At 28.5% G+C, this 12,826-nt stretch overlaps 1 protein-coding gene across 1 annotated transcript in view; it reads right to left on the reverse strand.

Moving 5' to 3' along the window:
- The window catches only part of LOC100210792 (trafficking protein particle complex subunit 8), a 103,486-nt gene that overhangs the window by 11,595 nt on the left and 79,065 nt on the right, over positions 1 to 12,826 (reverse strand). Inside the window, exons 12-14 of the mRNA XM_065816810.1 lie at positions 7,522 to 7,653; positions 7,312 to 7,383; positions 1,097 to 1,249 (exon numbers count right to left, since the gene is read on the reverse strand). Coding sequence (XP_065672882.1) covers positions 1,097 to 1,249; positions 7,312 to 7,383; positions 7,522 to 7,653 — 357 coding nt within the window. The remainder of the gene's footprint in view (positions 1 to 1,096; positions 1,250 to 7,311; positions 7,384 to 7,521; positions 7,654 to 12,826) is intronic.

Here is a 12,826-nt window from a genome sequence, read left to right on the forward strand (position 1 = left end):
TTTGCTTGATTGCAGATGGTTTATATATGATTGCAGATGGTTTATACTTGATTGCAGATGGTTTATATTTCCATCCAGATAGTTTATACTTGATTGCAGATGATTTATATATGATTGCAAATGATTTATACTTTGATTGCAGGGGGTTTATACTTTGATTGCAGAAACATTAAAAAATCTAAAACTAAAATTTGAGTGTTGAATAGAAAAAAAAGAGCTTAAGATAAGCATCAATAAAAGTTTATGAAGTTATGAAGTTAAGAATAAACAACTAAAAATAACTTTTATTAATAATGCCATTTAGAGTGTATAGGAAAAGAATTAAAGCTAACTCGTTTATTTCTATTGTTTAAATGCAAACTAGGTTCACAAACAAGTAGAATACATGCTGCAAAGGATGGAGTAGAATACATGCTGCTCTTAACATTGTTGATTTTAGAAATATTTAATATATTGTTGAATGTATAAAATGTACTTTTATTAAATACAGAAAGGTCAAAAAATATTAAAATAAATACTTGTGGAAAGTAAGAGTGTGGTTTTTTATCTTGGAAATACAATTGCATATCCAAGATAAAAGTTTTTTTTATCTTGGAAATATAATTAACTAATGGAGCAGAAGAAGCATTAAAAACAAAAATAAAGATAGTGTATTATTAAATATTAAGTGCATTATTAAAAATTGAATAAAAGTAACACACCACATGTCTGTTACTTTATCAGAGTGTTATGATATAATAAAATAATGACAACAAAAGTTGGTGGGAAAAGATAAGAAAAGAAGCAATGATCTAAGATAAAGAATGAGTATAGTATCTAATAGGATGTGTCAAATAGATTAAGGTGGTTTAGCATGTAGGGCATTTAGGAATAAAAAATAAAAATAAATAATGATGAAAAACAATTACTAAACTTTTAAAATTAAAATTAAAAAATCCGTTCTAAACACCTTACAAAAAGGTGTTAAAAACACCCATCTTAACACTTATAAAAAAGATGTTTAAAATAGAATTGTTTTTATACTTACAGATACACATACTTAAAAATAAAGAACAATTTAAAAAATAAAAGTTGATAAAAATTAAAACAAGCATACTTTAAACACTATAAGAAATTCTCTTAAATGAGAAGCTTGCTGTGACATTGACTGTTCACTTTCATACATTAACAATGATTTATACGCTTCCTGTGCATCTGATAAACAATTCATATTAAATGATTGTCGTCCAATTATAAAGTTGATATGATCCTAAACAAAAATATAAATAAAAAATTTATGGAAAACAGTTTGATGGTCTGATTAAAGTAAATTTGAACTTATTTCCAAAAAATGTCAAATGTATGGAGAAAAGAAAAAAAAACAACAAAAAAAAAACACTTTAAAAGTAACCAACAAACACAGTTATAAAGGAACACAGACCTGGCAGCAACGGGTAAAGGCAAGAAAAAGTTTTTTAAAAGAATTTTTAAAAAGAATTTAATATAGAATTTATTTTTAAAACGTGATATGAGCAATTTTATCTTTTGTCAACTTAAATAAAAAATTTAAAGTAACTTAAAAACATCAAATAACTATTAGTAACAAATAATTATAAAAAAATAACTTAAAAAAGTTATTAATTATAAATAAACTAAAAAATGTTAATAAAATGCACTTTAATTTGCAAATTATTATTTTAATAAATAACAATAATAACTTATAAAAACAAATTTAGAAAAAAATTTATAAAAGTAAGTATATATGGAAAGTTTATTTTCAAATCATGGTGTGTCATTTTTGAAAAAAAAATTTGTGATTTAGTTTTAGTATATAAAGACCTATCGAACATTGCATCCAATTATTTGCTAAGCAAGATATAACTCTTTTTTAAAAACACTGTATAAAGTTTTTAATTTATTTTTAAAGTGCAGTATTTATTGTGACCAATTTGTGGCAAATGTTTGACACAGGTGCAAACCTTGTTGAGTAAAGTTGTAAAGTACAAAAGCCTGTTTTTACTTGTTCAGTTTTAAAAGATATTGTTGTTAAGATTAAACCTTTTCTTATGTTAAAAATCTATAACAAATAAATGTGGTGTAACACAAGCAATAAAAGCAGCCTTATTGGAGACCTGAGAGAGGAATATACAAGAGTTAGAGTTCAACAAGTTTTTACCTGTGTTTTAAAGAACAATTGCATCTAGTTTTATTTGTCAACAGATTTGAAAGATATTATATCATTTTATATTAAAGTAGTGTTATCATAATGTTTTGTAGGGGTAAATATTGGGTATATTAAGAGATAAATATTGGGTATATTAAGGGATAAAACACTTTTTTTTCAGTAAAACAAGGTCATTGACACTACTTCTTTTTTAAAATTTCAAAACTTCTAAAACAGAATAAATAAGTCTAAAGGAAATTATTGACAAATTCTTCAATCACTAAATCATTGTAACCCAGGGTTGGAAAAATCACAATTTAAAAAAAAAAATAAAAAAAACTGATATTTTTGATTTAAATTAAAATAAAAATTATTTAAATTAAATGGTAATGGCTAAACAGGCCAGAAGCATACTATTTTAACCTTAAAAATAACCCTCTGAAATCTATCCACACTATGCGATTGTATTAAGATTTTTGCGATTTTATTATAATAAGTTTGAATTGTATCAAGTTTTTTTTTATATTAAAAAAAAATTTGCTACTGTTTGCCAACTCTAAAAAATGTTACTTTAAAACTGTTTAAAACTTTTAATATATTTTTCATAAACAAAAATATGTAAAGCATAATAAACAAAAACTAGTATCCAAATTAAAAAAAGCTTGATACAAAAAGTAGTAAAAGATGTAAATCAAGATAAAGGATATGCAAAAAAGAACTACAGGGTATGGCTGCAAGAATGAAAGTACACCCAAATGTTGTCACAAAAACAACGTAGAAAGTGGTATAATGTACTTTTTGTAATGATAAATTATTTTTGCAATTAGTATTATTTAACTAAAAAAAATAACATTAAAAAAAATAAGTTTAAACTTTTTCTAACAGTCAATGTTACAAATCAACCCTTAGGATTATCATCTGTTTCTGCAGAAAAATTTAATTTAAATGTTACCAGAAAAAAAATCACAGACAGAAAATATAAATAATGGTCGATTCAACGAAAATGCTAATTTAAATATATTTATCTAATACGTATTTAACTAAATATTAAGTCTAACCAGACCATAATTGACATTACACATCTAACCAGGACATAATTGACTCTACAGAGCAACAGAATGTCATTAACTTAGTCATTAAAAAATCTGAAGAAGAACTTAGCCATTAAAAGGTTTTCAGAAGAACTTAGCCATTAAAAGGTCAGAAGAAGATTTACTTGCTTGCCTAGAACATATTACTTTTGCAATTGATAAACACAAATGACAAATACAAAATACAAATAGTAAACACAAATGACAAATACAAAATACAAATAGTAAACACAAATGACAAATACAAAATACAAATAGTAAACACAAATGACAAATACAAAATACAAATAGTAAACCCAAATGAAAAATACAAAATACAAATAGTAAACACAAATGACAAATACAAAATACAAATAGTAAACACAAATGACAAATACAAAATACAAATAGTAAACACAAATGACAAATACAAAATACAAATGACAAATACAAAATACAAATAGTAAACACAAATGACAAATACAAAATACAAATAGTAAACACAAATGACAAATACAAAATACAAATAGTAAACACAAATGAAAAATACAAAATACAAATAGTAAACACAAATGACAAATACAAAATACAAATAGTAAACACAAATGACAAATACAAAATGATGTAGAGGAAGTGTAAAAGAATCTAGAAAACAAAAAAACAAACGAAAACAAACTTTTGTGTCAAAATGAGAAAGATGTCCCAAAGAAATTTGAAAAAAGATAGGAAGGACAGTGACACTATCCCATCTTCCAGCTTATTTTTTTCACCCTCATTACCAAGTTCAAATGTTGAATGAAGGTAAAAAATTACTGTGTTGAAATGTGTCAATCTAAAATACCCACATATCATTCCTAGAGTTATGTAAACCCATTCCTGCAATTTTATCTTAACTTGGAGGTTTTAACAGCATTATTGATTATTCAATAATGGAGATCACATTGTGATAACAATGTAAGTAAAATATTAAATACAAATTTGTAATTGCTGACTAGGATAAATTCTTCTCCAGGAGTCGAATGAATTTTCTTCCCTTATGGCTAGATACATTCAAAATTGAGAAATGGGACTGGGAAAGAGCTGCTAAGCTTGTGTTTCTCTTCAAATAATCACCAGAAAACTATTCAATTTGATATTGATGATAATATTTAATGCAGTACTCAGGAGAATAATTTACTAAATTTAACTAATGAATATGTTGATTGATTTGTTTTGTGCACTGTAGTATTTTATTCTCATGGTATACTTTCAATAATTAATTCTGTAAATACATGGTTTAATAAAAAAAATTTGATTTAAATCATTAGCCGTCCAAAATAAATCATTTTATTTAAATCTTGCTTTAAATCACTGATTTAAATCTCTCTCTTTATATATATATATATATATATATATATATATATATATATATATATATATATATATATATATATATATATATATATATATATATTTAAACAACTTTAAAAAGTATTCTACACAATAGAGTGCTCAATGTTCTTAAAAGAACAGAGCAATTATATATTAGTAGAAAATCACTTAACTAAATTTTTCCATTTGACACTGTGTTTCATCAACAAAGATTCATCAGAAATGAATGATCAAATTAATAAAACTTTAATTTATACCAAAAATTAAATTACAGGAAGTTGCAAATGTCTTAACTACTGTAAATTTTCACACATTTTTGTTTACTGACACTATTATAAAAAGAATTCTTTAGAAATGACTACTTATGCTATTTTTTTAAAATGTTTTTTTAAAAAAGGGTAGTTAATGTAAATATTATTTGAACTCATTTATTTTTATAGTTTTTTAGGAGAAACTTATTTTCGTGCCTACATTTAGAAATTAATTCCGATCTTTTGTTTAATAAGCATTCTTGATTTGCATGTGTAATTATTTCAAATTTTTCTTGTAGGCATAGTATGCATTTTTTGGAAATATTGTTATATGCAGGCGCTGTTTTAAGGATAGACCAATTCAGTATAAAATCATCGATATTTTTTTCTTTTAATTCCCATATATATTTTGACAGCATGGTGTCTTTTGAATACTTTTTATTCTTGAAAGATTGCTTATGATTGGCAAAACGTTTTTTCCATTCACCCTCTGTTATGCCAATATATTGTTTATCAGGTACATTCTTAGAGGAAACAACACATTTATATACCACATTTTTTGATAAACAACTTCCACTCATTGGACAATTGATTTTTTGTTTACAATTACAATTTTCTGTAGTTTTTTCATTTAGGATTTCTTTTTTGTTTAACAAAGCCTTATTGTGACCTTTTATAATTCTTTCCATATTTTTTGTGCAACTGTAGCTAACTTTAATTGTATTTCGATTAAAAATTTTATGTAATTTATTAGATCGCGGGAAATGCTTATCGACCAATTTTAAAAACACTTTTCCTATGTTAGTAGAAACATTTTTGCTATATGGGGGGTTGAACCAAATTACATTTCTGGTTCTATTTCGTTTTTTTGTATTCTTTTTTTCAGGGTCAAATTTTAGTTCAAAATTTTCAAAACCACTTTTTTTTAGGGCATCTTCAAATATTCGTTTAGAGGAATTGAATACATTTTCATTTTTTGTTACTTTTAAGGTTTAAAAATGGAATATCCAGGAGATAAAAAACAACATTTTCGACACTTACTTTTCTTCGCTTTTCATCGAGGCCAAAAGGCTGCTGAAGTAACCCGGGACATTTGCAACGTATACGGAGACGGTGTCATAGGTGAGTCCACTGCACGAAAATGGTTTGCAAAGTTTAAAAATGGTGATTTTGATGTCGATGACACACCACGCAGCGGGAGACCTTCTGACTTCGACGAAGAGCGTCTCAAAGCACTTTTAAAGGAGGACGGTCACCAAACAAGTCGTGAATTGGCCGAAAAAATGAACTAAAACGATTCTCAACCATCTTCATTCAATGGGACTTACTGAAAAATTGGGAGCCTGGGTACCTCACGAGTTGAGCGAAGTAAACAAAGAAAATCACCTTCAAATTGCTTCTCAACATCTCGCCCGCCATCGAGCAACACGTGGTCATAAACAGCGCTTTTTGTATTGAATCGTCACGGGAGATGAGAAATGGTGTCTATACATTAATATGAAGCAATGGAAGGAATGGGTGGCACCAGGAGATACGCCAAAGACCAGAGTCAAGCGTGACCTTCATCCAAAGAAGATCATGATATGTGTTTGGTGGGACTGGGAGGGTATGGTGCACTGGGAAATGCTCGATAGGAATGTCATGATCACCAAGGAGCTCTACATAGCCCAGCTATGCCGCAAAAATGAAGCTATTCAACTGAAAAGACCTCATCGACAAGGCCAAACCATACTCCTTCACGACAACACCAGACCCCATGTTGCACAAGTTGTCAAAGCCACACTCCAAGAACTCGAATGAGAGGTCCTTCAGCATCCGCCATATTATCCAGATCTTGCACCCACAGATTACCATCTTTTCCGATCTCTGTTGAACCATATCAGGGATGTTACCTTCAATAATGAAGAGGACCTTAAAAACTGGGTCAATAACTTCTTCGATACTAGACCGGGCGATTTTTGGCGGAAAGGCATTGACAAATTGGTCAAGAGGTGGGAGGAGGTCGTAAACAGCGATGGCGGATACATAATCGATTAATTTATTATTATAAGTAAAGATTTCCCTTAAATAAAAGTCTTTGATAAAAATGCTACGAATATATTCCCCAACCCAATATATATATATATTTGTGTGTGTGTGTGTATATATATATATATATATATATATATATATACACACACACACAAAACAAAATGGTTTTTATGATTAACCATCATGCAAATGTAGATTAACAATTTTTTTTTTTTTTTGTCCATTTATGTAATATTTGTCTTGACATCATTAATTTTGCCTATGCTTATCAGGGTAATAATGCATATAATAATAAAATAAGAAATTCATACAACAAAAATGAAATTTATTTGTATATTGTGGAGTAAAAAAGATAACTCAGATATATCATTGGATTTTAAACAATGAAAAATTAACCAAATTTACAAATTCATTTTTTTTTCAGTTTAATAAATAAACAAAATACCTCTGCAAGATGCCAATTTTTATTTTGATACACTGCAAGAGCATTTAGATAGCATCTTAAAGCATGTCGCCTCTAAAAGTTATATTATTCATATTTTGTGCAAAACTCGTTTTAAATATAAAAATTTTATCAAAAACTTAACTTTAAAGAAAGAAAGAATAAGAAGAAGGAAAAAATAAACTTTAAGATTTTAATTAAAATAAGATTTACTTGAACTGATTTGCTAAATCTATGACCAGCAAGGATCATGTGAAAAGCATATTTGCGAACCAATGGAGGATTATTGTGCAAAAAGCAATGAGCAGCTTGTTCTAACAGCAATCCACTTCTTAGATCTGAATCCTAGCAAAGATGAAAAAAAAAACAAATTTATATTACTCTAGATATACACTTTATTAATATAGTTAATGCAACAAATAATGCAGAATATTTCTCTGCAGAAATAAATCAACTTCCATCATAACTCAAGTCATTACAATAAGAGAAAGTTATTCATGGATTCCTCACTAAGAAACGTACAGCAATTGTCAATTATTTAATAAGCTATGGAGAAAACACTTTTTAAAAATGTGGAATGTGGAAAACTGTGTAGAAAAAAATAACTATTCTTATTAAACCCACACAACATAATTGGGTAATCAAAGTCAAAAATACAGCTGGAAACTGTTTGCATTGTGTCAAAAATTCCAACTATTCCATAGTTATTCTAATATCACTGTGTCAAAATATAGTCAAGCAGTTCTATGACCCTGTTGAATGATTTGGTTTATTACATTTACATATGAATTCATGAAGTAAAACTGTGTAATAAAGAACATTAATGTTAAAAGTAACTTATTTTCAAAATAGGGAACAAATCCAAATGTTTCAATATATTAACTATGATTAATATGTTAAAACAACTTAGCAATACCAATTTAGACAATAACAATGACAAGGAGCCAGTGTATTTAAGCTTCAAATAGGGATTATTTATCAACATTTTAAAAACTGCTTTTTGCTCCCCTGTTTTATTTGACTTGGCCACTAAATGCAAAACTGGAACAGGCTTTATAGTGCTGGTGTTTTCCACTTTCTACTTTCCTAATAACAAATACGATTCTACTTTTCAATGATTCTTTTTAATGGTTTTGCCTTCACTGCATTTCAAACAAAACAAAAAAAAAGTATATCTAACAATATGCCTTTTGGCATTTTATCTGATCTGGAACTTCAATTAGTTAACACTTTCCTACAACAATTTTTCTAATAAAATAAAATTTCATGAACCCTCTGATCCAAAATTGGTTTAGAAACACAAACTGTTAAATCCAACAGCTAAATGTAAATACCTTGACATTAAAGAACTAAAAAAATATTCTTTATACAGAAGTTAAACTCTATCTTAATATTTCTTCTTTTCCATTTCCCATAAATAAAAAGTATTTTAAAAAGTATTTAGTATTTTCCCATAAATGACCTCTTTATTTTTATTAATACTGCTCTCAAGGTGATTGGAATTAATGAGTCTAATTTATATGCAGAGGATTCTAATATAACTGAGATTACCATTCAAGAATATACCAAAAAGTCAAAATAATTGGTGCACTTCTTCTCCTAAATTCAAATCTTCATTACATAGTTTGTAATGGTCTCCAAATTAAAAATGTTTATGCCCCCAAACTTCTAGAGTCTGTTTTTGTTGAAGTTAATGCATTTAATAGTAATACCATTTTTAGATGTATATATCAACATATCTCATTAAACATATATCAACATATCTCTTTAAACACTATTAAATTGCAATCTTAAATGGCTAATTTAAACTGTCTCCTTAAAAAATAATAAAATTAATAGAGTCATAGAACAAAAATTAATTAATTAAAAATTAATGGGTGGCTTCAGCATGGATTTATTAGATTATAGAGAATCACAAATCTGTTTATAATTTTGTTGAATCTTTAAGCTCTCATTCCCTATTTCCTTCCAACATGTATAACTGCTAAAACTAAAACTCTTATTGATAACATTTTCATGAACTCTTTCCCTTCTAACATCTTACAAAACTCTGGTAATCTTACAATTTCAATTTCTGATGACATCGCACAATTTATTTGTTTTCCTGATAAAGAAAACTTTAAATAATTAAAAAAAGCTCTAAAAAATTTGATTCCAATTCTCTTACCCAAGAAATTTCTAATACTATCTGGGAACTTCAATCTCTGGATTGAAAACGCTTTATCTGGCATGTATAATAGGGTACAACGAGAATTGTTTTTTCTTCTAAAAGCCTAAGAAAAGGTGTATTCTTATGTAAAATCAAATTTTAAATAGGGTTTACTTAAATATTTTTGATTGGAAAAAGTTTTGATACCCAAATTTGCACTTTTAGAAATTGCAAAATTTAGTAAAATCTTATTTGTCACACTTGTCCTTTATTATGTTTTACATGTTCTTCTTTTTCATTGCGATGAAATATTAAATGCAAATAATGTTTTTAGACCAGTTGCAATTTTTTTTGATACTTGTTTCAAAGTCATTATCTTGCATGAATCCAACCAGCAATGCAGATTCTGGACATTTTAGGGGAGGGGTCTTCAATTTTCAATGAGGTTTTAATTATTAACAAATTTGCTTATAACAGTTGTTTTTTGTTTGTTTCGTTAGAAATAAAGGTGGTGCCAGTAATGCGGTTCCCCAAAAAACAGGAGGTTTATCCCATCTTACCCAAATAATATTTTGATAACACTACTATAACACTATTAAAAAAACAAATAAAATAAGATATCTTTCAAATCTATTGACATTGAAAATTTATTAAAATTTCTTTCTTTGTTTTAAAAATAGGTAGCAACTCTCTATGTTGAGCTCTAGCTCTAATATATCCATCTCTTGCATCTGGTCCAACTACTGACATGGATGCTACTGTCACTTGTTTTACAGCACGCTCTGTACTTTGAGTATGAATTTTAACAGAAGGAGTTATCAGAGGTGTCAATCTTAGCATTACCAACTTATCTTTAGTGAGCAAACAAGTAAAAACAGGTTCTTGTACCAAACCATTTTCCCATTTGACTAGCTCTTTAAGAGTAGTTGCTGCAAAGTTCAGTTTAGGTGTTTTTCTTGGTCTGATTTGCATGTCTCCAAGGATATCATTACCCCTTTGTTCCAAAATTCGGTCCACTGCAAATTCGCGGTCTTCTGCATTATTACTAGATAATAAAGAGATTAATAAACTTTCAAGTCTGTCTTTAATTTTAATGTCAAAAAAAAGTTTAAAGTAAAATTGTAAACAAAATAAGACAAGTAACTCAAGATTTTTCAAATTCTGATCAGTTAAGTCATGTTTCCTTGTCCACATAAAGACTATTCTCATGCCAGTAGTGAGCCATCTGGCATGACTTAGGGGGCCACATTGAATTTCTCTAAGATTAGGTGGCAATACGCCGATCTTAACTGCTTTGCATAACTTGTAGGTTTGTTTTTGATCTGTTGACATATTTTTTAGTATTGTTTCTGGAATGTCAACAAAGCTCTCTCCCTCTGGAAGAGCTTTAAATTGAGGATTGTACTCCATTTTATTAACATCAGCAAGACATTTTCCCACAAGACCTACAAAGCCAGTACTACATGATGTTAGTCCATCAATTCCTTCTATTAGGTGACGCAAAAATAACTCATTTGAATGAAGCATGCATATGGCCCAAAGGCATTTGTGACCTAACAGCTTTTCAAGATGTGTTATAGCACCACCTTTCAAGCCGGTGTTAATTGAAGTACTATCAGCTCCAAGTATTAAACATGATTCAGTAAGATTATATTGTTGCAGCAAATTATAAACACCTTCAGCAATCATTTTAGCTGGCTTATCTGAATGAGTATGTGCATTTGGAGTAAAATGACCAAGATATCGACCACCAGGTTCTATAGTCACAGTAATGTGTTGCTCTTTGATAATAATAGGATGTAGCTGTCCATTTGAATCATTTATCATCGCTCTTGTTGAATCTTTTCTTCCATCAAAGTAAATGCCAATATTATCTGCTTTGGGAAGATTGAAATTGTCATTATTCTTTGCTACTACCATGACTTTTTTCTCGCTCTCATTAACTTAGAAGAATCACAAGCAAGGTAAGAGTATTCAGGGGTGAGAAATCCTGCTTCAATTAAATCTTGCAGATAACTTGTAGCCATAGCTGCAGTTGCAGCAGGTGAAATCCCAAACCTATAAAATAAAACTAGTTTATATTTATTTTTATTAATTCATCATCCAAACTTTTGCTGCTCAACAAAATAATAATCTATATGATTACCTTATACTAGCCGTTGCTGTGTTTTTTCTTGACAGTGTTATTCTTAACTTCTTTTCTAAAAATCATGTTACAAGGAAAGCATAGACACCTAATTTATACTTTAGAAGCCTTTTGACCATCAATTTAATTTCATTGTCTTGTTTTAAAGTAAAGTTAACATTAACTGGATTATAGTTGTCATTGAGAGAAATATCAGGAGAAATATTTTTTTGATATTCTTCATATAATTCTATATCTTGTTTTTCTGTGACCTAAAACCAAACTTTTACAAATATTATTTTTGTTTTATATGTATATGTGTGTATATATACAGCGGTGGCCACAAATTAAAGACCACTCATTTTTTTTTCAAAATTTATTTTTAACCTTAGTATAATTTTATTTTGGAAAAAGGTATCAAAAAAAGAAAAACATTTTTAGAAAGAATTTTTATTGTATTTTATATTTATTATAAAAGAATTTATAATTTTTTTACAAAATAATGTTAAAAAATTAAAAAACTGACTAGTAAAAAATATAAATGGGAAAAAAAATTGGACAAAATTTTAAGACCAGTTTCAAAAATATTTCAAAAAGCAATAAAAAAATAATTTAGAAACGTGTTGTTCCTCCATTTGTTTTCAAGCACTCTTGTACTCGTTCTGGCATTGAATTCATTAAAGTTTTGATTACTTCATCACGCACATTTTTCAAATGATGAGAGATAGAAGATTTCAAATCTTCCAAATTGTAAAGTTGTTATTTACCAAGCTTGTGATCAAGCCACGACCATAAATTCTCTATTGGATTCAAGTCTGGACTATTGGCAGGCCATGGAAGCACTTGAGTTTTATTAGAATTGAACCAATTGCTAACAACATGCGCTTTATGGAGCATTATCTTGCTGGAAAATAAATCCATCTTGCAACTGCCATAAATCAATGCTAGGAATAGGCAAGTTTTCCAAAATTTCGATGTACCTTTCTTTGTAGAGTCTACCATTGAATAAATAAAAAACGCAAACTCCACAGGCACTCATACAGGCCCAAATGCCTATTAAACCACTGCCTTGTTTTGTTCGTTTCAAAATGCATGATTCATCGAACCGTTCGCTTGGAAGTCTACGCAACATTACGCGACCTTTTCTGTTGTCTACCTCAACGTTCATTTCATCACTACAGACCACACGGCTCCACTGATCTGTTGATCAATTTTTATGTAGTTTGCACCACTCTTTCCTGGCA

Source organism: Hydra vulgaris, chromosome 13 (genome assembly GCF_038396675.1).
Source record: "Hydra vulgaris chromosome 13, alternate assembly HydraT2T_AEP".
In the NCBI taxonomy this organism is placed as follows: Eukaryota; Metazoa; Cnidaria; class Hydrozoa; order Anthoathecata; family Hydridae; genus Hydra; species Hydra vulgaris.